This window comes from Cervus elaphus, chromosome 3 (genome assembly GCF_910594005.1).
Source record: "Cervus elaphus chromosome 3, mCerEla1.1, whole genome shotgun sequence".
Taxonomy (NCBI): Eukaryota; Metazoa; Chordata; class Mammalia; order Artiodactyla; family Cervidae; genus Cervus; species Cervus elaphus.
In genome coordinates, this window is record NC_057817.1 from 30561844 (window position 1) to 30586051 (window position 24208).

Sequence of the window (24208 nt, forward strand, 5' to 3'; positions counted from 1 at the left end):
TTCCGCCACCACCGCCCACAGATTCCAGCCCCAACATCGGACCCCGCCCGGACTTCGCCTCCAATACTGGCTGCTTCTGCTGCAGCCGCTGCCATGGTGATGAACCTCGCGAGATCTGCCGCTCGCCGGTGCTCAGCTCTCGCGCGATCGGGGAGGTGGGAAGTATCCCGGTCTGGGGGTGGGGGTGCGCCGCACAGCTCCTGTCGCCGTCGCGGCTTCCGGTGCTAGGTGGAGGGCAGGAAGGAGGGAGCCGGGAGCGAGGCCAGGGGAGCAGCCGCGCTGAAATCGGCTGAGGGAGCCGGAGAGAGTGGAACGAGAGCCGAGCGGAGCCTGTGGGGGCGGAGGCGGCGGCCGCAGCGGCGGAGCTGGGAGCAGGAACAGGTGAGGGACTTGGAGGAGGGAAGGCGGGTCCGGGTAGAGGAGAGGCTCGGGGTGGGGGCTGCGAGGATAGAGCCCCCTCGCCCCGCTCTTCGCTCGCTCGCCCGCCCGGCACTGCCTGGCATGGAGCGGTGTGGTCCTTTCCTCCCGAGAGCTCGGAGAGGGGGCGCCGGGCGAGCCACAAGCCTGCCCCCGCATTTGAAGGACGCTGAGCTGGTGTGGGGGTGGGGGGCGCACACGGTTTTGTCCTCCGCCTCGCACAAGGGGGCGACCTGGGCTGCAGTGAGGATCCCCTCGCCTGCAGGAGGTGGGCTTTTGAAGGGTCTTGGTTGAGGGGGAGAAAAGCAGTCCTGGGTGAGGTGACGTGGGGGCGGCGATGACTGTTTTGTATTCTTTTCTTATTAAAGGGCTAGGGAATAGCGCTTTTTCTTACCCGCTTTCCGCCTTCACCTTGGTTATAGACCAGAGAGAAGCCTTGCTATGGTGACACCCCTCCCCCTATCGTGGGGCAGGGGTCCGTAGGGGGGTTAGGGATTAACCTGGAACACAGGCTAGTGGGACAACCCAGGGGCACTATTCTGGTGGAGGTTGAGCTTTCGGGTCCTGGGAACCGCATGTTGGGAAGAGGGCAGCAGGTGGGGAGCCAGAAGAGAGGAGGCAGCAGAAGGGGGAGGGGGACCTGGTCTTCCTTGGAGAAAAGAGGTGGTGCCTTCCTCCCCCAGGCGTAGCGGGGGCGGTCTCACAGGAGGAGGGAGCTTCTGGTCGCTGGCTCCGAGTTTCGCTCTTCCAATCCGCTTTCTTTCTTTAGGAAGTACCAGGATTCCCGGAACCGAAAATGGAGCCGTTGCTTACACCAGTGTTTGAGGGAAGAAGGTGGGGGTGAGGGGTAGGATGGAATTCCCTGTTAAAACCGGGCCACTTGATTAGCCAAGTTGTAGCTCCTCTTTGGGGAGAGTTCCCTTCTTTCTGGGTTGTATTACCGCTGGTCTCCCTCTGGCTAGGCCGGGAGGAGTGTGGTATGTGGTCAGGAGTGAGAAGAAATAGTGAGGTCATGGGGGAGGGAGAAGTGTAACTTAAAACGTGTCTCCGTCGCTGTTGGATTGGGTCACTCCTGGTCTATGGCATGAAAGTTTTATTTGGTAGGAGATCTGCTGCAGGAGTCTGATTGCTTAGGTCAGTGCAGCTAGGGTCTGCATACTTCCTTCCCCATCCCTATTCAGGTGGTGACAGTATTTGCTACCATTTTGTCTTGAGCTTGTTGTTGGGGTAAGTGTCTCCACTTGCTATGACTGGAATGGGTCAGTGAATTGGTCATTGTGCATTAGACTTGGGTTTGAATACCATGTCTATAAAAGCTCGTTCTAAGAAAGAAACTGATCCACCTTTTCACAGAATGGATCTTTGACCGTGGATTCAGCTTGGAAGGGTCCTCTTGTATCACATATTAACATTCCTCCTGCCTCCCAGCATAGAGTTATTGCCTTGGGTAGTCAAAAAAAATTTTTTTTCTGGTGTAGTCAAAATTTGTATGCGTATGTCTTGCTTTTCCAAAGAGACAAAACTTTGAGTGCAGGAATTGGAATTCATCTTGTGTCCCCCACACTGTCTGGGCACACAGTAAGCTCTCATGAATACTGAATGTGAATGAATAGAACTTAGGTTTTCTTTTCTTTCTTTTTTAAAAAAAATTTATTTATTTATTTGGCTGCACTGGGTCTCAGTCGTGGCCCTTGGGAATCTTTATTTGCGGAATGCAGGATGGGCATGGTAACTCTTAGTTGTAGGATCTAGTTCCCTGACTAGGGATCAAACCTGGAAAGTCCTGAACTCAGGATTTCTGACCACAGTTTAAGGAAAGAGGAAGAGATGGCTTGGCTGTCATAGAGAGCTTCCTGAAGTTAGCTGAGTGAGGGTGTAAAGGTCTTTACCCTTTGTAATTAAGAAGTCTTGGTCTCTCCATGTTTCCTACGAGGCACAAAACAGTCATGGATATTGAAAGTTAAGACCCCCAAAAGAAAAGTATTAGAACACAGAGTCATTATTTAGCAGAAATCCTAGATCTCCTGCTTCCCTGTTTTGGGCAAAGGAGTCTCTCCTTTAGACCTAGGTCCTACAGAGTTGTCTGCAGATTGAGTTCCTGATAATTACAGAGAAGGGAGCCAGTGAATGTATCTGGTACCTGGCATAGAATTGGTGGCAATGAATGGTAGCTGCTCTTACTAAACTGAATGCAAGTGTAAAGGAGGACAGACAGCAGGCTAGAAAGAGTGGAAGTGAAGTCTTAAGTGCACAAAGAGTCATAAAGTGTGTTGTCTCTGCTACTTTCTTCCACTGGAGTCATAATAGAGGAAATGGACTCAGAGGACAGTGGGCGGGATTTATTGGTTAGAAGGAAGTTCTCTAAAACCAAGTTTGTTAAAACTGAGTCAATGACTGAGGGAAATTGTGGAATCTACTTGCCCATATACCTTTAGAAATGGATTTCAAGAGGCCTGAGACTCAAAACATATCACTGTATTTCACCCTCCTTACCATTTTTTGTGTGTGGCTACTGTGGAACTTCCCTGACTTGGGATCGAATCTGTGTCCCATGCAGTAGAAGTGCAGAGTCTTAACCACTGGATCACCAGGGAAGTCCTTCACATTTTTAAAATTGCAGTATAGTTGATTTACAATATTGTGTTCATCTCAGGTGTACAACATAGTTTTCTTCACCATTTTTGTTACATAGTATGATAATTAAGAGTGTGGACCTTGGAATCGGACACAATTGGGTTCAAATTATGCCTCTGCTAGTTACTAGTTGTATGATTTTGGTGAAATTATTTATCTCTCTTAGCTTCATTTTCCTCATCTGCAAAGAATATGATAATGATAGTGCCTGTTCATAGTGTTGGCATGGAAATTAAATGAGATAGCATATACAGAGTCCTTAGGGTTATACAAAGCACACATAGTAAGCCTCAAGTAAATGTTAGCTGCTATTAATAATCACCATCATAACAGTAATAATAACGAGTCCTCAGGGCTGCCTTAAAAAAGAAGAGGTTTATAAAAGAACAACTTGCTGCCTGAAGCGCCTGTGTAGAGGGGTGATTGTTACCATGACTTTCTGTGCTGGTCGTAGGCTTATGAGCAATGAAATCTTTTTTCAGCATCAGCCTCACAGAGGCAGCTCCTGTTGCCTGAGTGGGAGGTGAAGCTGGAGCAAGGCAGGGGCCCTGAACCATCAACTGGGATGTAGAGTGAGGATGTGGGGGCTCAGGAATACTGTTCATGATACAAAAGTCAGCAGGAATGGCTGACTCTTCCATGTAAGAGCACCCTCATTGGCCTATGTCAGGTGTTTAGATTCCTGGGTCCCATTATTTTAGATCTTGGTATTTCAGCATCCTCCATTTCCTGGGCCACTCTTTTCACTTAGTCATATCTCCTTTAAATGTCTGCCTCTGTTTCAGAATGTACTGTATTAAGGTCCAGAGTTGCAATGTCTATAAATCTGTCTGCTATGCCTTTTCCAACATCTGTTGCAAATATAGGTTGAGTGCTAATAAAGCTTTTGGATAATGAAAGGACATGGGGAGCATTTGGAAAGAGTTCTACAAATGTTTGAGGGCTTTGTCTTAGAGTCTGGGAAAGAACTGACTGAGGTAGGGATTCTACAAAGGTGTTAGAGATTTGTCATGGACATCTGTAAAGGACCTGCTGCATCAGATGGACCAGAAAAAGAAATAGCTCAAGATATCAGGGATCCACAGTTATCACCATATTCCTGAAGAAAGTTGAAATGACTGGGCGTGGCAGATTTTAGTTCCTCGACAACCAGGGATTGAGCCCAGGCCCTTGGCATTGAAATTGCGGTGTCCTAACCACTGGACTGCCAGGGAATTCCCATAGCTTGTCCTTTATGAGCTTAAACACAAGCGTGTCAAGCATGAATGTTTAAATTTCAACATGATTTAGGATGCAGAAGAACATAAGCTTTCTGTTGGAGTGGTTTAATTCTTCATCCTCCCCTTTTTGAAAAAAAGGAATCTAACCCTACCTTATATAAAATGTTATTTGAAGTCTAATAGATAAAATGGATAAAAGCAGTGCTGCTGTGGTAGTGGTGGAGAGTGGCGGACCATAATCAGAACCTCTCCCTTTCCCTTTCTCCTAGGCAGGCTCTGAATCCCATCCAAGGAACCTTAGGGCTCTGAGAACATGGAAGCCACTTTTCTAGTTTGTCAGTTACAGGAAAAGGATTAGAGATCACATGTAAAATACTGTCTTCCTCAACCTCACAAGCGTTTGCCACCATCAGTAGAACTGAATTCAGCAACAAGTATATCAGTCACTAGCTACAGATCAGTCATGGAGCTGGATGCTGGGAGAGCATGAAACATGAATAAGGCACAGTCCCAGCTGTCAAGGGACTGAGAGTCTAGTGTTGTTTTCCCACCATGGTGCCCTGAGAAAATGGTAATAGTGAAACACGCATAGCTGCTTGCAACCCGAGATGACTGGCCCATGGGCTCTAGCCACTCTAAGCCCTAGCTATCCAGTACTGATGGGATCAGCATCTTCAGCTGATCTGTATTACATTAAAGGCACATTATTTGGGAAGTTCCAGCTCTGGAAAGCAAAACACACCAAGGTAAATAAAACATTCTGTGGTAAGTCCTAGAGAAGTGTGTTTGAGGTGCTGAGGGATCACAGAAGGCTCTTATCCCCCAAGGTAGGACATTCCTTGTCTTCTGTATCCTTAGGCTGCTCTGTTAGGGGTGGCCTTGTCCAAATCATGGCCTCCTGTTTCATCTTTTCACTGGCAGCTCCATCTTAACCTGCACAGTGGGACCAGATTGGGGCAAAGGTTTACTAGGGCTTTAGGCTGATTACTCATGGGATTTCAGTGATTTTGTAATTAGGAAGGTACAGTGTACTGGATATCCAAGGCTAGAGATGTGGGCATTGAAGCAGCCATCAAATATCAGGATATGGTACAGTTTTAAGCTGGTCAAATTCTAAGAATAGGGTACACTGAAAGCTTTGATTAGAGGGCAGTGCCACGGAATGTTCCAGGGGAATAAATGAGTCTAGTTTTTATTTGGTCACTGTCTTATCTAGCTAGGTCATGCATTCTGAAACAGACTTGAGGTTCTGTTCTGACTCACTTGCTGAGGTTTGTCTTTGGGAAAAGCCATACCCTTCCCTGATATTTGGGTCTATCAGGGCAATTTAGACTCCTTCGCTTGACGTTGTGGCTTCCTTCAAGTTATCCTGAACTGGAGTCTTCCTCTCGGACTAGAAGGGAAACTGGTGTTTAACGATTCTGACTCAAACCTAAATGCTGTTAGTTAAGTAGAGACTAATTTTAGTCATATGTTCTAATTTATAACAAGGCCATTCATTGATTGCCTAGTAGCTAAGTTCAGTAGGTATCTTTCAGGCCTTATCTTAATTTGACTTTTTCATAGCCTTTGACCCTTCTTTTTTTTTTTTCTTTACTCATTGGTGTCTATGATGCCTTATTCTTTTGATTTCCTTTTTACCTGTTTGGTTGCTTCCTACTCTCTCTGCTGGCCTTTTTTGGCTTTAAATGTTGATGTGCCCCAGGTTTTTATCTTTGGGCTTTTCTCCTGTTTGAGCATGCACACTCTCTCTAGATATATAGATTAGGATGTATCAGTTGCAAAAGATAGAAAACACACCTGTGAAGGACTTCCCTGGTGATCCACTGGTTAAGAATCCGCCTTCCAATGCAAAGAACTTGGGTTCTATCCCTGGTCCCAGGATGATCCCACATGCCTCAGGGCAACTAAGCCTGTGTGCTGCAACTAGTGAGCCCACCCTCTAGAGCCTGAGCATGGCAGCTAGCGAAAGCTTATGCACAACGAAGACTCAGCGCAGCCAACATAAAAAAAGAAAGAAAGAAAAGAAAAGAGAAAACACACCGTGGCTCAAATAATCAGAGGATTTATTAAACATCTAGCAGAAAATCTAGGTGAAATAAGCCAGACACAAAAGAACAAATATTGTTTGATTCCACGGGTTAACGTGGTACCTAGAATAGTCAGATTCAGAAACAGTGTAGTGGTTGTTTCCAGGGGTAGGGGAGGGGCATTATTGTTTAACAAGTAAGAGTTTCAGTTTGGGAAGATGAAAAAGTTCTGGAGATGCATGGTAGTGATGGTTGCACAACAGTGTAACTGTATTTAATGCCACTGAACTGTACACTTAAAAATGGTTAAAATGGTAAATTTTATTCATATTTTACCACAAGGCTTCCCAGGTGACACCTGGGTAAAGAATACACCTGCAGTCCAGGAGACTCAGGTTCGATTCCTGGGTCAGGAGGATACCCTGAAGGAGGGCATGGCAACCCACTCCAGTATTCTTGCCTGGAGAATCTCATGGACAGAGGAGCCTGGTGGGCTATGGGCTGTGGGGTTGCAGAATCAGACACAGCTGAAGCAACTGAGCACACACACACATAGTCTACCACATGCAGAAGTAGTTCAGGGGTAGAACGTTTCTTCTTACAATTGTTTTTGATCTACCAACTAAACACTGGTAGGATCCAAGTTTTTCTGCTCTGATATCCTAGTGTTCCTGTGTCTGTCCCATCATATACTCAAGATTACGCCAGCATCTTGCCCTTCTACATTAACATCCAAAGGCTAGAGAAGAGAACATTGATATATGTTCTTTTTTAAGATTGAGGAAATCTTTCCCAGATATTCCCAGTAGACTTTTCTTACATCTTATTGCCCAGAATTAGTGCTTGACCGTTTGTGACTCAAATCATGGTGAGAGAAATGAAATGCCCACAGCCTTTGCTGATCAGCTTTTATACTCTAGGGTTGGGGAGGGGTAGCTCATAACCACTGCCTGCCAACGTCTGAACAAATTAAGGGTTCTGTTAGAAAAAAGAAGGGAAGATGGCTGTTGGGGCAGGCAACCAATAACTGCTGCCACTCTGAATCTTCCTGGTTCCTCTTGGGGCTTCATTTACTATCTATGCAGGTGATTCTGAATACCCTGACCAGACTTTTCTCCCGATCTTCAGACCTTAGCACTTCAAAATTAATCTAAAAACAAACATCTTTGCTGCCAGATCTGTTTGTGTAGTGTTTCCAGTCTAAAGAAGTGCCACTGACTCACACAGGCAAGATACCTGGGAGTCATCTTTGACTCTCCTCTCCCCACTATAATCAGCTATCAAACCCTATGGAGTCTACTATTTTGGTGTTTCAAATCTGTCCTGTCCTCTCTATTGCCACCTCTGCTTCAGAACTTTTGATTTCTTTCTTTTTTTCTCTTTTTTAATTTTATTTATTTAAAATTTTAAATTTATTTTTTCATTGAAGGATAGTTGCTGTACACAATTTTTTTGTTTTGTTTTCTGTCAAACATCAACATGAATCAGCTATAGGTATACATATGTCCTCTTCGTCTTGAACCTCCTTCTTCTCTCCCTCCCCATCCCACCCCTCTAAGAACTTTGGACTTCTTATCTGTATTACTGGACCTCGCAAGTGGTCTCTTTCCCTCCGTCTTTCCCCCCTTTAACTTATTCCCTACACTGCTGTCAGAACGACCTTTCTAAAGCACATATCTGATCATGTTACTCAGTGTTACCTTTAGGGCCCTTCATGATCCAGCTCCTGCTTCCCTCCAGCCTCATCCCTTCTTTTTACTCACAATGCTGCATCCACATAGATGACCTCCTGGTTGCACCTGGCTTTGGCTAATCACTGTTCTAACTCATCTTTATGCCTGTGCATACACTCTTCCCTCTTCCACCTTCCCTATTCTTTAGTGTCTGACTGATTCATATTCTTCCTTTAAGAGTCAGCTCAGGTGTGACCAGAGAGTCATGTCTTGGAATTGGCCTTCATCCTCCAGTCTTGACTAACTGCTCTAGCTTTCTGTCCCCATAATACCATGTGCTTATCCCACTCTTAGCCTCACACTATAATCCTCTGTTTCCTAGTCTTTCTCTCCCATTGAGTTTCATGAAGGCAGAAACTGTCTTCCTCTGTATTCCTAGTTCATTATACTTAATAAACATTTAACGAATGAATGGAAACTGACATCAGAAGCTGTTTCTTGGCTTTGGGAAATCTTTGAGTTTAATAGAAGCCATTGAGATACTAATCTACGAGTTCTTGTGTGCTGATTACAGTGCTCTTGAGACAAAAATTTGGAAAGTTTACATAGGTCACAAGCCAGCTGCATTAAGGAAACCAAATACAGGCAGACCCTACTTTGGTTTCCCTAAATTTTTTGGTCTATTCCATTGGCTGTGCTAAAAATAGCATCTTTATTAGTGATGTTTCAATTTGAAAATCGTCTGGGAATATAGCTGCTTTTTGTGCACTCTGCCTGGCAGCAGAGGGTTTGGTAGACTCTGGTCTTCTTTTCCCTGAGCCCATGCAGCCTGAAAAGGGGTGTCTCAGGACACATGCCTGTGACGAAGAATGGGGAGTGTGTGTGGCAGGCTGAGCTGTGCCTCTTAGAATCACCTGGAGTGTAGGCAGACAGGCCTCGAGTCAAAGGGACTGAACAGTCAGTGACAGCACAAGCCTGCCTCTCCTGGGGGAGGGGGTGCGGTGGGAGTGGGAGGGAGGGGTTGGGGGCCATAAGTGGTCATCAGTGAGGCTTACATCAGTCAGTGTGCCTGATTGAACTGCACCGTCCAACACAGATTGTACTAAAACACATTTTTAGAGTTCCTGTTGCTACTTTTACCACTGATAACAAAGTTTGTAACTGTACAATAGAATGTTGAGACATCCTTTTTGTTAATAGAGATATTAACATCCTTTTTGTTAATAGAGATATTGCTGTATTCCATTTTTTATCTTGAGCCACTCACCTTCAGTCTTACCTGCTTCCTGTTTCTCCCAGCCCATGGAACCCTGGTATTTTGCCCTATTGACACAGGAGTGCCATCTGTGGCAAAAGAGAATGACTATAGGCTATACAGTATGTAGACAATCCGAGGTTGGTTTGTTTGCCATTCTGCTTCCCAGAGCTGCTTCTAGCAATGCAGTGTGGTGAAAGTGAGAGCTGACTATATAGCCGTAGGTGTATGTTCATGGCACAGAGCTGAAAGTTGCCACCATCCTGGTGGTCGGGGCAGCATGCCATCTGGAAACAGACAGGAACAAGGAAAGCCAAGATAAGAAAGCCAACATTTGCTTTGGACTGTTCATCTGAGTCAAGCTCCTGATTATATTAAAGAAGAGTCATAATGTTCATTAATTTCAAGGCCCTGGGGCGCCATGGCGGACACATGATAACTACTTGAATATTTCATTAGTTATCTGCCAGCCCCATTGAGTTTTAAATGCCAAGAGAAAATTTTACCACTTTTAGTCTTCTTGTCCTTTCATGGCTTTCCCAAACCAGTCTTAAGGTCAGTGTATGTGGAAAATGGCCAGGAATTGACAGGAAAGCTGAGCAGCCATCTGTGCACCACATGGAGATACCAAGTACTGCTAGGACAGAAGAAATGATATAAGCCTTAGATGAGGCTTAAATCAGCCAATGTGCTTGCTTGAACTCCTACAGCGGGGCTTGGCACTGGGAGCAAGGAAAGATCCAAAATAAATAGAAGGCATAGTCTTTGCACATGGTGAGCACATGGTTAAATTGGGGAGACAGTAAATGCACAGATTTAGAAGGAAAAACTCCACAACGTAGTGCCACTTGAACGGTTCAGATAATTCAGGGGCCTTTATGTAGCTTGCCAGGAGATAGAAATCAGTGTAACACTGGGATCCGCTTTTGAACCAAGACTTCAGTGTGATAGCTTAGCAAAGAAGCAAACCAAAGGACAGTGTGTGCATATCCTGGGGCAAGGGCTTGCTTTCAGCCACTGGTCTACTCACAGTTGGTAATCATTTAATCAGCAATACTTCTAGTCAGAAGGATGGCAAGATAAACGTGTGGTATAAATTCAGTTCAGAATCTGGGCCAAAGCCTATTACCTAAGCTTTAAAGCAAAGTGTCATCTGGAGCTAAAAGAAAGAACACGTGAGCAGGAAACAAGATAAAAACTAGGAGGACTTGGGGAAGGTGTAAATTTCTGGAAGTGAAGGCATCAGAACCAGAAGTCTGACTACCACGGATTACCAGAGTCGGTAGGATCTGATCTTACTAGCTGGGTAGGTTTCCCCTCCTGCCTCAGGAATCCTCAGGAATCTGTCTGCCTGGGTGGTTGAGGCAGGAGGGGCCGGGTGGATGGCTAGTGGGTGACTTGGCTGAAGTTGCGCCCTAAAGTTGAGCCAGGCCCTCCCCCTGGGGTGTGAGCCCTCTGGGTCAGGGGCTGGGCTCATCTGTGGAACCTACCCAGAGTACCACGCCTGGCTTATTAGTGAATGTCTGCGGAGGCCTTTGAAGATGAAACACTCCATAAGCACTCATTGTTTCTGTTTTTTGGACAAACTAGTACTTTGGTCTCCAGGGGCCGTTGATCTGGCTCCTTTTTACTAGTCTGGAATTCACTGCAAACTGAGGAGAGTAGGAAACAAATAAACAAACCTAAAATAGTTTTTGAAAAAAACAACTAAACTCCCACCAAACCCTTGTGCTTTATCTTGAAAATAGGATTCCTCCCTATCCACCTTTCACATTCTTGGGTTTGGGTGCACTCTGTCTTGACCTGTTCCTTTGCCTGCTGGGTTTGTGGTGTGCATATGTGTACCTCTGGTTCCCAGACTGTGGAGAACGCCAGCAGCTGGCATATGGTGATTGCTGAATAAGCTGCTGACGCATTGGCTCCCGCAGGCACAGAGAACTGGCTGGCATGGGTGATTCTGAACCCCTGTTTCATTGTTGTTTCAAAGATTCATTTCTGTGGCTGTCCGGAGCCATCCAGATGGGAGAGAAGAGAAGAAATGAATGACTCTATGATTCTGTCAGTCTGGGGCAGTGGGCAAAGTGGGCAGATAGGCATTTTGTACTTTTGTAGTGTTCTAACTGCTCTCTTCATTTCTGCCAATGATGTATCAGGCGGAAGCGGTCTAACCTGAATGAGGTGCTAGCAAGGTCAGTAGAGACCTTGTGAGCTAATTCAGTTACCCAGCTGCTGTGTGCCAGGCACTAGTCAAGGCACCAGGAACACAGCAGGAAACAAAATAGATAAGGAGCTGACATTATAGTAGGAGGAGAAAAACAGTCCAGAAGGAAACAAATACGGAACGTGTCAGATGGTGATAAATTCTGTGAGGAAAAAGTGGAATAATGGGTTAGAGAAGTGTGTGTGTGTGTGTGTGTGTGTGTGAAATATAGGTGGTTGTGGAAGGCCTCTTTGATAAAGGGACGGTCGAACAGATGCCTGAAGGAAGCGAGGGAGGGCTCCATGAAGGCTGTCTGGGAGATGAGCCTCCCAGGCAGAGTGAAGACAGGAACAAATGCTTTGAGACGGGAGAGCGCTGGGGACCTGAAGTGGAGTACGCACAGGGGAGAGTAGTAGGAAAGCTGATGAGAGAAGCGGGGTGCAGACTGCGCCAGGCTTTGTAGGCCATGTATGGCTTTGGGTTTTACAGAAAAGGAGATACGGAGCCCAGAGAGGGTTTTGAACAGAGGAGCAACATGACCTGGTTTTGGTTTTAAAATCAGTCTGGCTGCTCTGTGGAGAATAGGCTGAAGAGGGTTGGAGCCGAAGCAGAGAATGAGCTGACTGCCTCATTGCAGGTGACCATGTGGAGCAGCTGTCCTGGGAGGGACCACGGGAACCCAGGACCTGCCTGGCTGAGGAATGAGGGGGAGCCTCTCCACACCCCGCCTCCCAGCTCTCAGCTCACTGTTGTATGCACAGAGTATGGCTTTAGCAGCTGGTAGTTCACAGAGTGGAAAGGATCAGCTTTTCTTAGGAGTGCTGTTTCTTAATTCTTTCTGGCTAATTTTGGTGTGTAGAAGGAAAGTGTAGAAACACAGGAAGGGAAGAAGCAGAATCTCTTGATTAGGGCTGAGAGAATAAACCTTGGGAACCTGACAAGCCTGAACCTTGTCAGGAGTCACAAAGAGCCACTCCTTATTCCACTCCCTCCTCTCCCACCCTTTCCAGAAGTCTCAGGGCAAGGTTGGGGCAAGGAGGGGCATTAATGATCTCTCTATGCTTTGGGATATACTATAGAATGTCAGGACTGAAGGGACTTTAGAAATCATCTAGTTCAGCCTCCTCATTTACAGGTGCAGATAAGAACAGGTGAAATAACCCATCCAGAGTCCCCTGGGTAGATTACTGGCAGAAGCAGGGGCCCTGAGTGTTCAGTGCTTTGTCTGCTCCCAGAGGCTCAGGATCTAAGTGGGCCTTGATCTTCATGGTATGCTCAGGCTCTCAGTTTGTCAGAAAAGAACTCCAGCCATGTCTTTGGCCAGTCCCATTAGCATGAAATCCTGACAAGCAGATGGTGGTAGTGAGTTTGCATTTCTTTGCCTAGGATCAAGTCTTCCATACCAGGGTCCAGGCCTGAACCAGACTGCCACTGCCCCCACTGCACCCTACTGTCCTCAGAAAGCAACTGCTGTGATCATGGGTAACATCTTTGGAAACCTTCTCAAGAGCCTGATTGGGAAGAAGGAGATGCGCATTCTGATGGTGGGCCTGGATGCCGCAGGAAAGACCACCATTCTGTACAAGCTGAAACTGGGCGAGATCGTCACCACCATCCCCACCATTGGTAAGGGCAAAGCTCAGATGGAGGCTCTCATGCCCACCACTGAGCCAGATAGGGGGCCTGTTCCTGGATCTCTCACCTGGCCACCAGGCAAGTCCTTATGGTCTGTGGGGTTCAGGGAGGAGTGGTTATTTACCTTCCTAGCAGGTGCTGGGCCTGCCATTTGCAGACCTACCCTGGCCCTCTCTGATGCGAGAACTTCCGCAGCCTGGCACCCAACAGTGGCCCTCAGGCACTGAGCTGGTTTGTTCTCTGTTGTTTGAAAAGCAGGTGAAGAGCTTTGATGTTCCTGCCAGAGGCCTGGAATTGCTTCAGTTTAGATCCTCGGTGGCCCTGATCCCAGTTAAGACCTGCCTCTGGGAGGGAGAGCATTTGCCTCGTGGAAGCAGCTCTAGATCACCATCATCAGCTGGTTCTGCTTTTGGGGCTCCGGGACTGTCACTCCCTTCTTGTTGTCCATTCTGCCTCACAGGCCCCACTTCTCAGCTGAGGCTGAGGCAGGAGTGGGGCTGAGTCATTTCTTTTGCAGGAGAGAGAGTCAAAGACTGAGAGTGAGTGGGGAAGGTTGTCTCACCGAGGCAGTTGGGAACCTCCTGACTGGCCCTCTTCGTCCTCTTCTGCTGCTTCTCTTAGGTTTTCTTTTTGGCCTTAGTGCTGCTAAGTCAGGGAACACCAGGTCTGTCTGAGGAAGCCTTACTTTCTTTTCTTGGCTAGGCCTGGGGGAAACAGAAATAACCCAATGGGGCATCGTTTGCAGGCCTGGTATTTCTGGCCAAGTGACCACTGTCTGTTTTTTCCCCAAAGGGTTCAATGTGGAGACAGTGGAGTACAAGAACATAAGCTTCACAGTTTGGGATGTGGGTGGCCAGGACAAGATTCGGCCTCTCTGGAGACACTACTTCCAGAACACCCAAGGTAGGGCGTGTGAATTGCCCCCGGACCGGCAGGGGTTGGTTGGGTGTGAGCAGAGGGTGGCTATTGTTCTCGGTTATCAGGCGCCAGCTCTTGCCCTGCCGCAGCTCCTAGGGGTGGGAGGCGGGAGAAGAGGGAGCAGATACTTGAAGGGTATAACGAGGGTGTGTTCTCTTTTCGGTGGGGGAGGGGAGTTGATCTGTCGTCTCTGTGCAGCCCATGCTCTGCCTCCCCAGGGTTGATATTTGTGGTCGACAGCAATGATCGAGAGCGAGTAAATGAGGCCCGGGAGGAGCTGATGAGGATGCTGGCAGAGGATGAGCTCCGGGATGCTGTGCTCCTTGTCTTTGCAAACAAACAGGTGTGACATCTCCCTGCCTCTGCGTTTGAGAGAGGGCAGCCTGGCCATGGAAGTCACGGGATCTTGGAGCCCATTGTGTGGTAAACCCTTTGACTAGGCTCTCAATTTGGAAAGTAAGAAACATGATTAGCTGGCTTCTTTACGCTCCTCTTCTTGTTCCTGCCCCCATCCCGGCTTTACTGAGCAGTGTTTCTGTCCAGAGGGACAGGTGTGGTAGATCTTTACCTCCAGCCCCTTTGTAACCTCACCTGTTGTCTGCTTTAGTGGAGCAGCCCTCTTTCTTACGGTCAGACAGACCTGGCTGTCGGCTCATCTGAATCACTTCTCCACTTCCCTACCAACCCCATACTTGGTTTCCAACTCCTCAGTGGAGTGACCTTTAGTGCCTTGGATCTGGAGTTCTAGGATGATTAAATCCAAAGTCGCTCTTTAGGATCTTGCTCTGGGTTCCTCCACTGAAGAAGGAGGAGAGGGTGCTGGTATACCTGCCTTTGCTAGGTGGGTGCTCTAGAAGCTTCTGCAAGATCTGAGGCTCCTTTTTGTGTCTCCCTTGTGCTCCAGGATTTGCCTAATGCCATGAATGCTGCTGAGATCACAGACAAGTTGGGTCTGCATTCCCTGCGCCACCGCAACTGGTACATTCAGGCCACCTGTGCCACCAGCGGGGACGGGCTGTACGAAGGCCTGGACTGGCTGGCCAATCAGCTCAAAAACAAGAAGTGAGAGCCAGACAGCCCTATCCGACCACCCCATCCACCCCTACCGTCTCCCTGACCCAGCCCTCCCCTTTTCCTTCCTGTTGCCAGTGCGGCCAGAGCCCTGGGTATCATGTCCGCATGCCCAGCAACAGCCTTGCTTCCCCTGTCCTCCCCTCCCCCCTCCATGACCAGTCCCCAGTTGCTGTCCTGATGATGAATCATTCCAATTTACTGGATTTAAAACAAAAAACAAGGTTGTTATGGTTTCATGGGGTGGGCCCCCCCTCAAGCCCTGGGGCTTGGGAGGTGGGATGGGGTGTTCCCTCCGGTTTGCTTCGTTTGGCCCTAGTTGCTGTGCTCTTGGCATCTGAGCCCCTTCCCTACCCCCACAGGTCCCTCTCCCCTTCCCCATCTTCCGTTCCTTTGCCGCTCTCCCCCTGTTCTACATGGAAATTGCACGGGCCTCTCTGTGTGTGCGTGCATGTGTGCGCGTGTATATACCTGTATAGAGAGATATATATGGGGGCCAAGGAGCGGGTAGAGGAGGTGGGTGCCGCTCAGGGCTGGGAGCCAGGACACTGCCCACTCTCGTCTATCAGCTGCTCCTCCCATGCTGGTGAGATAAAGGGAAGGAGGTGGAGGGGAGGCTGCCCCAGTCCCGTGCAGGTGCCTCTCCACTGCAGGTAGGTTTTCCTGGATGACAGGGCAGATGATGGCTTCTCTGCCACCATCTTTCTCTATCCCTCTCTCCACCCTACTCAGGTCAGGGGGGTGGCATTTGTCTCTAGATGACTGTTCCCAAGGAGATGCCATTCTGCCCTGCCTTTTTGTGGAAGGAGAGAGGAACCCACTCACTCTTTATCAGCTCAGAGTGTTCAGCTGATCCTCCCCCTCATCCTTAGATCTGTTCCTTGGAGCTGGAGCAGGGAGGTAGGGATAGCAAGTCCATGGGTTGTATTTGGGACCCAGGGCACTGGGGAGAGGGGCTCAGGTTTTCCGTCTTCATCCTCTTGTTATTAGGAGAAGGTGAAACACAGATCAGTTTCCCTATTCCTGCCTTCCTGCCCCTTCCGTCTTCTGATCTTGGGCCTGGGTGGTTCACCTGTCCTTTGTCAGAAATTTCCTCACCCTGGTAGTTCTGCTGGCCTCACCAGAGCCGGCTGGCTGGTTTACTGAGGAGCAAGGGAGTGGGGGTGGCACAACAGACCTCAGCATCAAGCCACCTCTTCTCCATTTTTATCTAGTCCAGGGTGTGCTGAAAGATGAAAATTTTCTGTTTCCAGACCCTTAGACCATCCTGCTGTCCCTCCCCACTCCATCCCAACAGCCTTTCCCTGCCCTCTCCACCCACTTCCCATAAATGGATCTGGGCATTGGAATGGAGGAAATCGGGCTCCGAAGTGATTGTTGGTGCTGATGGGATGCAGCGGTCTTCCGAGTCCTCCCTCCATTATTATGTAGTTGTTCAGAAGCTGCTGCTACTGTGTCTCTGTCTATAGGAGGCACTTGTCCCTGAGATCCTGGCCTGGGTTCCTGACTTCCGCGGTTTCTGTGAAGCCGTGGCTTTTCTGTGGGCTCCTGTGTGTGCTGGCTGCGCCCTGAGCTCCAAGACGGCCGCCCATAGCCTTTTTGCTAATGTCAGGGCCCAGGGCCTCCATAGCATGGCTGAGGGACCCCTTCCCAGAGGGGTTGTCCCAAGCCCCACCCCATGGGGCCAGGCTTCCTGCCACCTTTGTCTACAACAGGCGGATCAGTACCCCCTACCCACGTCAGATTGAACTGTGAAAGAGAGGTTCCAGGGGTGTCTCCCTCAGTGCCAGCTCCTCAGTGATGTGTTAATTATCCAGGATGCAGTGGGTGTATGCAGGTCTCGCGCTCTAGGCCTTGGTGTGTATGTGTGCGTCTGTGTGGTTGGTGGCAGGGTGGGGGGCGGGGTTGCTGGAGCTTCTGATTCACTTTAACATGAATTCACTCCTCTGACCCCACAGAAGATTCCCTCATACTTCTGCTTTGCCTTTGTCTGTGTTTTGTCAGATTTTTTTCGTTCCTGCTCCTGTCGCCTCTGCCTCCCTGAACTCTTCCTTTGCCTTCTCACCTGCTTCACTGCTGATGCCTGTTTGTCTCCCTTTTCCTGGGAAAATTTCCTTAGAATTGCTCACTCTGTATCGTTGTGGTTGGGGAGGACTTTGCCTCCTCTCCCGTCTCACTCCCTCTCTGACCCTGCCTACTTAGATGTCAGTCCCAAATGGGTTTTTCTCATTTTAGACCTACCCCCAACCTTGGTTTGGGGGCCTTCAGGGACTGGTGGGGCTGAGGGTGTTAGGAAACAGTCTTGGAGGTTGCCTGGGTGCTGCTCAAGGATCTGTCCAGCAGGGGGCAGTAAATGATCTTGTTAGTATCCCAGGCTGCTAGGCCCCCTCGGCAGGGGCGGTCCTTTCTACATTCCCATTCACCCAAAAGCGCTTTTGGAATTGGGTGTTTCATTCCGCTTCTACCCACTCCCTCCCCTACTTTCCTCTGGTAGGTTTAATTTTTTGCTTTCCTTTGTTCCAGCCTTTCTTCTCCCTGGGAATTTCCCCTGTCCCCCCTTAAAAGTTTGTTTGTGGTGTTATAGTGGTAACTGCAGTTCTGAACTGGTTTTTCTCTTCTTTTTTTCTCCTCTGGAATGTAGACTGTATATGTTAAATAACTCACCTTCTCTCTCCTTGCTCAAAATGTGGGATACGCGATGACTGTGACCCTGGTTGGAAATTAAACTTGTTTTATGCAGCTTTGGAGCAGACCTTCATCCTTGATGTGCAGCAGCCGCGGCACATCAGTTTATTGGTGTGGCACAGAAACCGTGGCACAGAGTTTATTGGTGAGGGTAGTTCTGCTTCTGGTCCCACTCTTCAGACTGCTGTTTGTTTCAGCAGAGGGATAAAGGGTTCTCTGGATTGGGGAGAGTGAAGTGATGGAGGTTCATCTCCACACTGCTTACTGTTTCCCATCATACCCCAAAGGGGAGCTGAAATGAATTGCGGCCCAGAGTTTGAGGGCTTCATGACTTTGCCCCTCAAGTTGTAAAGGGTTTAACCCTGAACTTAGCCATGTTGATCATCTTCTAGTAGACGTTAGGGACTCCCAACAGAGGGCCCTAATGCCTCACACAGCCCCCACTCTCAGATCTGCCCAGCCCTGTGCCTCAGGTGCTTCTAGTTGGAACAGGGTCCCCTCATCCATAGGTTGGCGTCTGCTCACCCGTCTGGTTTAGGACTTTGGCACTGAGCCTGGTGAAGGGTAAAGGTCTGAGTGGTATAATGAACTTGATCCTTCTTACAGCTCATGGCCCTGCATCGCCTCTGCTTTAGTGTCCGGTTCCCCATCGTCAGGAGGCCAGACCTCATCCAGAGATAATGTTTTGAGGAAAAAGACAAACCTTGTTCTTCCACCCAATTCCCACCACTACTCTTTTCCTCTCCTGCTGTTACTCAGGCAAAGAAAGGGATGGTGCTACCCTTTCTTGGTGAGGTCTGGGTGAGCCAGGCAGGCCTTCCCCACTCTCACCACTTTGCTAAGCTTTAAGGACAGAGGCCTTCCCAACTTGATGCTATGGAAAAGGCACAGGATTTAGGCATGTAATAAGTTTGAGAGCCCCAAATACCAGTGTGAAATTATCCTTTGTATTCAGCTAACTCCCTGCTGCCTCCCCTGGCAATTTTCCTTTTCAGCCCCTCTCTTGCTATTAAAATAAGCCATCGTGGTTAAGGACCAGTGCATCTGCCCTTATGAAACCCTTAAACTACTTAAATCAGACATTGCTTTATTAACCCCATAATCTTTGAACACTACCCACATAACCTCAAAACCAGGTAATGCTTTCCTCCTCCTAGGCTCCTCAGAAGTTCTGCTTGGTGACTGAGGTTGCTAATAAGTTAGGAGCACTTGCCCAAGTCCATTATTTGTATACTAACAAATAGATAACTTCTAGAGCTACAGCCCTGCATAAGATAACGATAATGGAGAAGACTTTAGCTGGATGGCAGGCCAGTGGGGTTCTTTTGACCTCTGACAACTTGGGGAGAGGATGGTCTAGTCCCTCTGTCCCTTAGTAGTCCACGATACCAGGAAAGGGGGGGAAGCGCTCTTGTGACAGTTGCTTGAAACTTCTAGCTTTTGGGGGGATGGAGGAGGACATGGGGAGATGAAAGGGAGACTTAACCTGGAAGGTGAATGTTTAGCATCCAGCTGTTAAGCTCTTATCTTCCCAGAACATGAATAGCTCCTCATTCATGGCTTGGCCTAGGATATACTTCAGGATAATCTGGGCAAGGGAGCTTCTGAAGTGAGCTTAGAGAAGGCTAGTGGAAAGCTTTGGATTGGGCCAGGTGGGATATAGTCAGTGACAGGCAGGATCAGTGTGAGTGGGTATGACTTTCTCAGACTGGAGGTATAAGGTCTGAAAGCTCTGGGAAGTTACCACATTGTCTCCAGTACTTAGATTGGTCAGAGCAGACAACTGACAGGTATTTATTCTGTACCTTCTTGTTTCCAGATCTGTGCTAAGAGTGGAGTTAAATCATGGTACTGAGGGAGAGACCAGGAAGTCTGTTCCTAGGCTGCTCTGGAATCCTTTGGGATAACCACAGAGTACCATACGGGGTAGTGAGTGTTGGGGAGTCACTGTATAGAAGGGATACCCCCTTGCCGCTGCTTGGAGCAGGAAGCGGTGTCTCTGTGCAGGCAGTCATAATATTAAGAACAGTCTCTTTTCCAGCTCCGAAGGGTGTGGAGGTAGAAGGGTCAAAGTCCAATTCTCTACTTTTTTTTTTTTTTTAACCTGGTAACTGGAGGTTTAGAGAATCAAGCTGGTCACTGGGGAGTCATGGGATCCAAGTGCCTTTTTTCCTCTGCAGGCTTTTCATTCAAATTAGGTTTCCTGGCCTTGATTACTGGGAAGGGTAAGGATGACCCTGAGTTCCTGAGCAAGGGAAGAAAGGGTTAGGTGTGAGGAAATCTGAGCCTTGACTGATAGAGGGCGCAGTGCTGCCGAAAGGCCACAGTGGAGACCTGGAAGTGAGGGACTTGGGCCAGAACTATTCGCCATCAAGGCTTGAAGGTAAGTGTCTCCTTGTTTGTGTCACTGTGGCCATGAGCCACAGAAGAGAGTATCTGGGCTCTAGTTTAGCAGCAGATCTGACTTCTGAGCTGAATGTGGTAGAGAGGGCAACATACAAGCCAGAACTCTGCTATCTCTGCCCAGAGCTGACAGCTCGGCCCATACCCGCTTCCTGCCTGACCCTTCCTTCAGAGCAGGTGCATTGAGAGCTGCCTCTGAGGAGGTCTGAACGGTTAGGCTAGGCCAGGCAGGAGGTTTGAGAATGAACGGTCCACCACGGTCCACCCAACACTCCCTCCCACATGTTGTCAAGAACTCTCTCAAAACAGAATTGAGTACGAGGCCTTCTAAGGGTTGGAGGGCTTAGCTTGGGGTTTTGAACTACAGGGATTTGGATGCTAGCTTTTTTCCGAGTTCTGAATATAGGACTCCTACCTTTAGGTAATAGATAGGAGATGGAGAATCTGTTTTTGCCTATGCCAAATCTTGTATTGATAGCACGATACATCCGTGGCTAGAACAGCCAAAGGGGATAGTGGGGCGAGACAGTAACGTATCATTCCTGGTTTTGAGAGCATAACCAGATGCAAAAGAAAACATCTAGTCAGCCTGGGTATGCATGCTCCTGAAAATATGGCATTCAATTTTGAACCCAGATTTTATATGCTAACTAAGTTTTTATTTATTAGCAATATGTTAAACATATTAAAACCATTTAAAAAGCAGTGCCTTGCTTGCTATCTGGCACATAATAGGCACTCAGCTTTGACAAAGGAATCAACGTCATTGTCTTTGACCAAGCTGGGCATGGTGGGTGCCCTGTGAAGCTTGGAAGCCAAGAGTATGTGGTAGTTTCTCCTACTTACTGACACAGACACCTCTGAAGATAGAAGCCTCTCCAGGGGTGGCCCCCTGATTAATTTGTGCCTTGAGTCAGGGTTGAGCCAGTCTCCCCTACCTTTCCCAAGGCCATGTCACCTTTCTCTGCCTGTCCAGGTGGCTCACTGGTAAAGAATCCACCTGCCAATGCAGGAGACATAGGAGACCCAGGCTTGATTCCTGGGTCAGGAAGATCCCTTGGAATAGTAAATGGAAACCCTCTCCAGTATTCATGCCTGGAAAATTCCATGGACAGAGGAGCCTGGTGGGCTGCAGTCCATGGGGTCGCAAAGACACGACTCAGACACAACTGAGCGACTGAGCCTGCACAGGCAGGCTCCTAACTTGGCCTAAGGAGAAAACGACCTCCCTGGTCCCTCCTGGGTCCAAGAGGGCTTGTGCTGCCCTCTGTGGGTGATACTGTTGACTTAGTTTTACTCTTTTCTGCTATTACCCTCTCACCCATTCCCATTCAGATTATCAAAGCCTCAGAGCTGGACAAGACAGTAGCTTTCCACCTCCAATACCGCATCAGTGCGGTATTCAACGTCACCCTTTGCCCAGAAACTTTCAGTGGATTCTCACTACCATTCAAGTATCTCCACACCAACTCTTACTTGTCTCTCCAGTTACCTCTGTCTACTCTCCTGGCTAAATCCTTTACTTTAGCCAAACTGGTCTGTTCATTTTCCCCAAATATCTGACCTTCTTGCCTTTATACCCTTTCTCACTTGTTTAAAAATACCGCTTTCAAAAAAAAAAAAAAAAAAACACACTTCTAGGATCTGCAAAGTTACCCAAGCTTCCCTGGTGGCTCAGACGGTAAAAATTCTGCCTGCAATGTGGAAAACCTGGGTTTGATCCCTGGGTTGGGAAGTTCCCCTGAAGAAGGAAATGGCAACCCCCTCCAGTTTTCTTGCCTGGAGAAGCCCCGTGGACAGTGGAGCTGGTGGGCCACAGTCCATGGGGTCACAAAGAGTCAGACACGACTGAGTGACTAAGCACAAAGTTACCCATGACCTCTCTAATCACAGGAAATGTTTCTCAGGAATTCCCTGGTGGTCCAGTGGTTAGGACTCAGCGCTGTCACTGCCAGGTCCCTGGGTTCGATCCCTGGTAGGGGAACTAAAATCCCATAAGTCATGCAGTGCGGACAAAACAATAACACAAGGATGCTTCTCAGTTTGGCTCCTTTAGCTCTGTTAGCCCAACTCCTTCAACACTTCCCACACATCATCTTGGATGGCTGGATATCATGATCATTCATTCAAGATTTTACAATTTATTTTTATAACCCAAATAATTCCTATTGCAAAAGATCCAAATAATACATTAAATGTTTAGAACAACATGTAATACTTATTCCCCTCTGCTCACTCTGTTCCCAAAGGTAACCACCCTCAGTTGTTTGGTGTGCATCCTCTAGTTCCTTTTCTAAATATATGTATCTATCCGTATTTGGGAAGGGGTTAAAATACAAAGGGGCTCATATCACCTGTATTAGTCTAGTTTTTTTTTTTTTTTTAACTTAAAGGTATATATGCTTGTCTTGGAGGTTTTCTGTATTAGTATAGTTAGGTTTTCCCTCTAATGGTATCTCAGTTTTGCATAGTATATTTACTCAAAGCATATTTGTCTAGAATCTTGTATGGAGGGTATTGTGCAGCTGGCACCTAAGGGACTCCAGATATGATCACAGCCTTGTCCTTGCCATTGGTGAGTTCACTCTTGAGAGGGGGAGGGAGGAGCAGGAATACACAAATAACTACAACACAAGGGAGAATACAATAAAGTCCCCAAGCATTTGCCTGAAGTTCAGAAATAAGTCACCTCCAGCTAGGGGAACAGAACTTCACAGAGGAGGTGATCTTTGAGTTTGGCTTGGAGGGAGCTTGACAGGTGAGGGAAGAGCATGAGCTGTGCACAGAGATGAAGACAACGCAGGTTCATCCGATGCCAAGAGCATCATGAGGCCAAGAGGATTTGATTCAATTTATATGTAAACACTTATTGAGCATCTAATGTGTCAGGCACCGTACTAGGCAATGAGAATGTAAAAATGGGAAAGGTGAAGTTCCTGTTTTTAAGGCTTTTATTTTAATGGAATCAAAGCAAAATTTGGAAAGGCAGATTAAGACCAGATAATGAAAGCTTTCAATTGGTATGTCAGGTTGTCTGAATTTAATTCACTGGGCAATGTGGAGCCATGCAGGCTTTTTTAGTGGGCAGGTAGGTGACATGACTGAAGCTGAACAGACAGCAGCAGTGTACAGAATGGGCTAGAGTAGAAAGAAGCTGAGGGCTTATTACCCTTTGTTGTTTTAACAAGATAGAAGTTAATTTCTACCTCAGTTAAAAGGTACCTGGTGTAGGCTTGGAATGGTGGCGCTATAGTTATCACTGTCCTAGCATGTAGCTTACATTCTCATGCTCACCTTATGATCTCATCTGGCTGCTAGAGTGTAGTTCATCTCATCTACATTCCAGGCAACAGGAAGAAGGAAGGGAAGGAGACTGGGGGGGAGAAGGTGGAGCACTATGACACATTTCTTAGCTAAATTAGCTCCTTTTAAGCAGCCTCCCTGAAAGTCCAGGACAATATTATGTCTTATTGACCATATCAGACTTGAAGGGAGACTTGGAAATAATAGTTTGGGTTTTTTTTTTTTTTTAAATATAGTATTTTTGTGTTTGATTTTGTCTCCTTTTTTAAAAAATTTGAGGTATAATTTGCATACAGTGCACACATACAGTTTGACAAGCATACACCCATGTAACCCACATCCCTATCAAGATATAGAGTGTTCCATCACCTCTAGAAGGGGGCTTTAAAGAAAAAAAAGATAAGCCAAAAGAGGGACTTCCCTGGTGGTCCAGTGGTTAAGAATCTGCCTGCCAATTCGGGGGACATGGGTTAGATCCTTGGTCCAGGAAGATCCACATGCTTCGGGGCAACTAAGCCCATGCACCACAACTAGTCAGCCTGTGTTGTAGGGCCTGCAAGCTGCAGCTCCCGAAGCCCCGGCAGCCTAGAGCCTATGCCCCAAAATAAGAGAAACTATCGCAATGAGAAGGCTGCTCTCCACAACTAGAGAGTAGCCACTGCTCACTGCAACCAGACAGAAAGCCCCAGCACAGCAACAAAGACCTAGCGCAGCCTAAACAACCCCAAAGAAAGAATGAAGGGTTAATTAGGGTGGTAGCTGTG

The 24208-nt window shown here is 47.7% G+C and overlaps 1 protein-coding gene across 1 annotated transcript; it reads left to right on the top strand.

Moving 5' to 3' along the window:
- Positions 1–174: 174 nt before the first annotated feature.
- Positions 175–17792, top strand: ARF3 (ADP ribosylation factor 3). The gene is made up of 5 exons (XM_043885443.1): positions 175–381; positions 12816–13055; positions 13857–13967; positions 14201–14325; positions 14887–17792. The coding sequence occupies exons 2-5, from the start codon at positions 12908–12910 to the stop codon at positions 15046–15048; spliced, it is 546 nt and encodes a 181-aa protein (XP_043741378.1). The 5' UTR covers positions 175–381; positions 12816–12907; the 3' UTR covers positions 15049–17792.
- The last annotated feature ends 6416 nt before the right edge of the window (positions 17793–24208 follow it).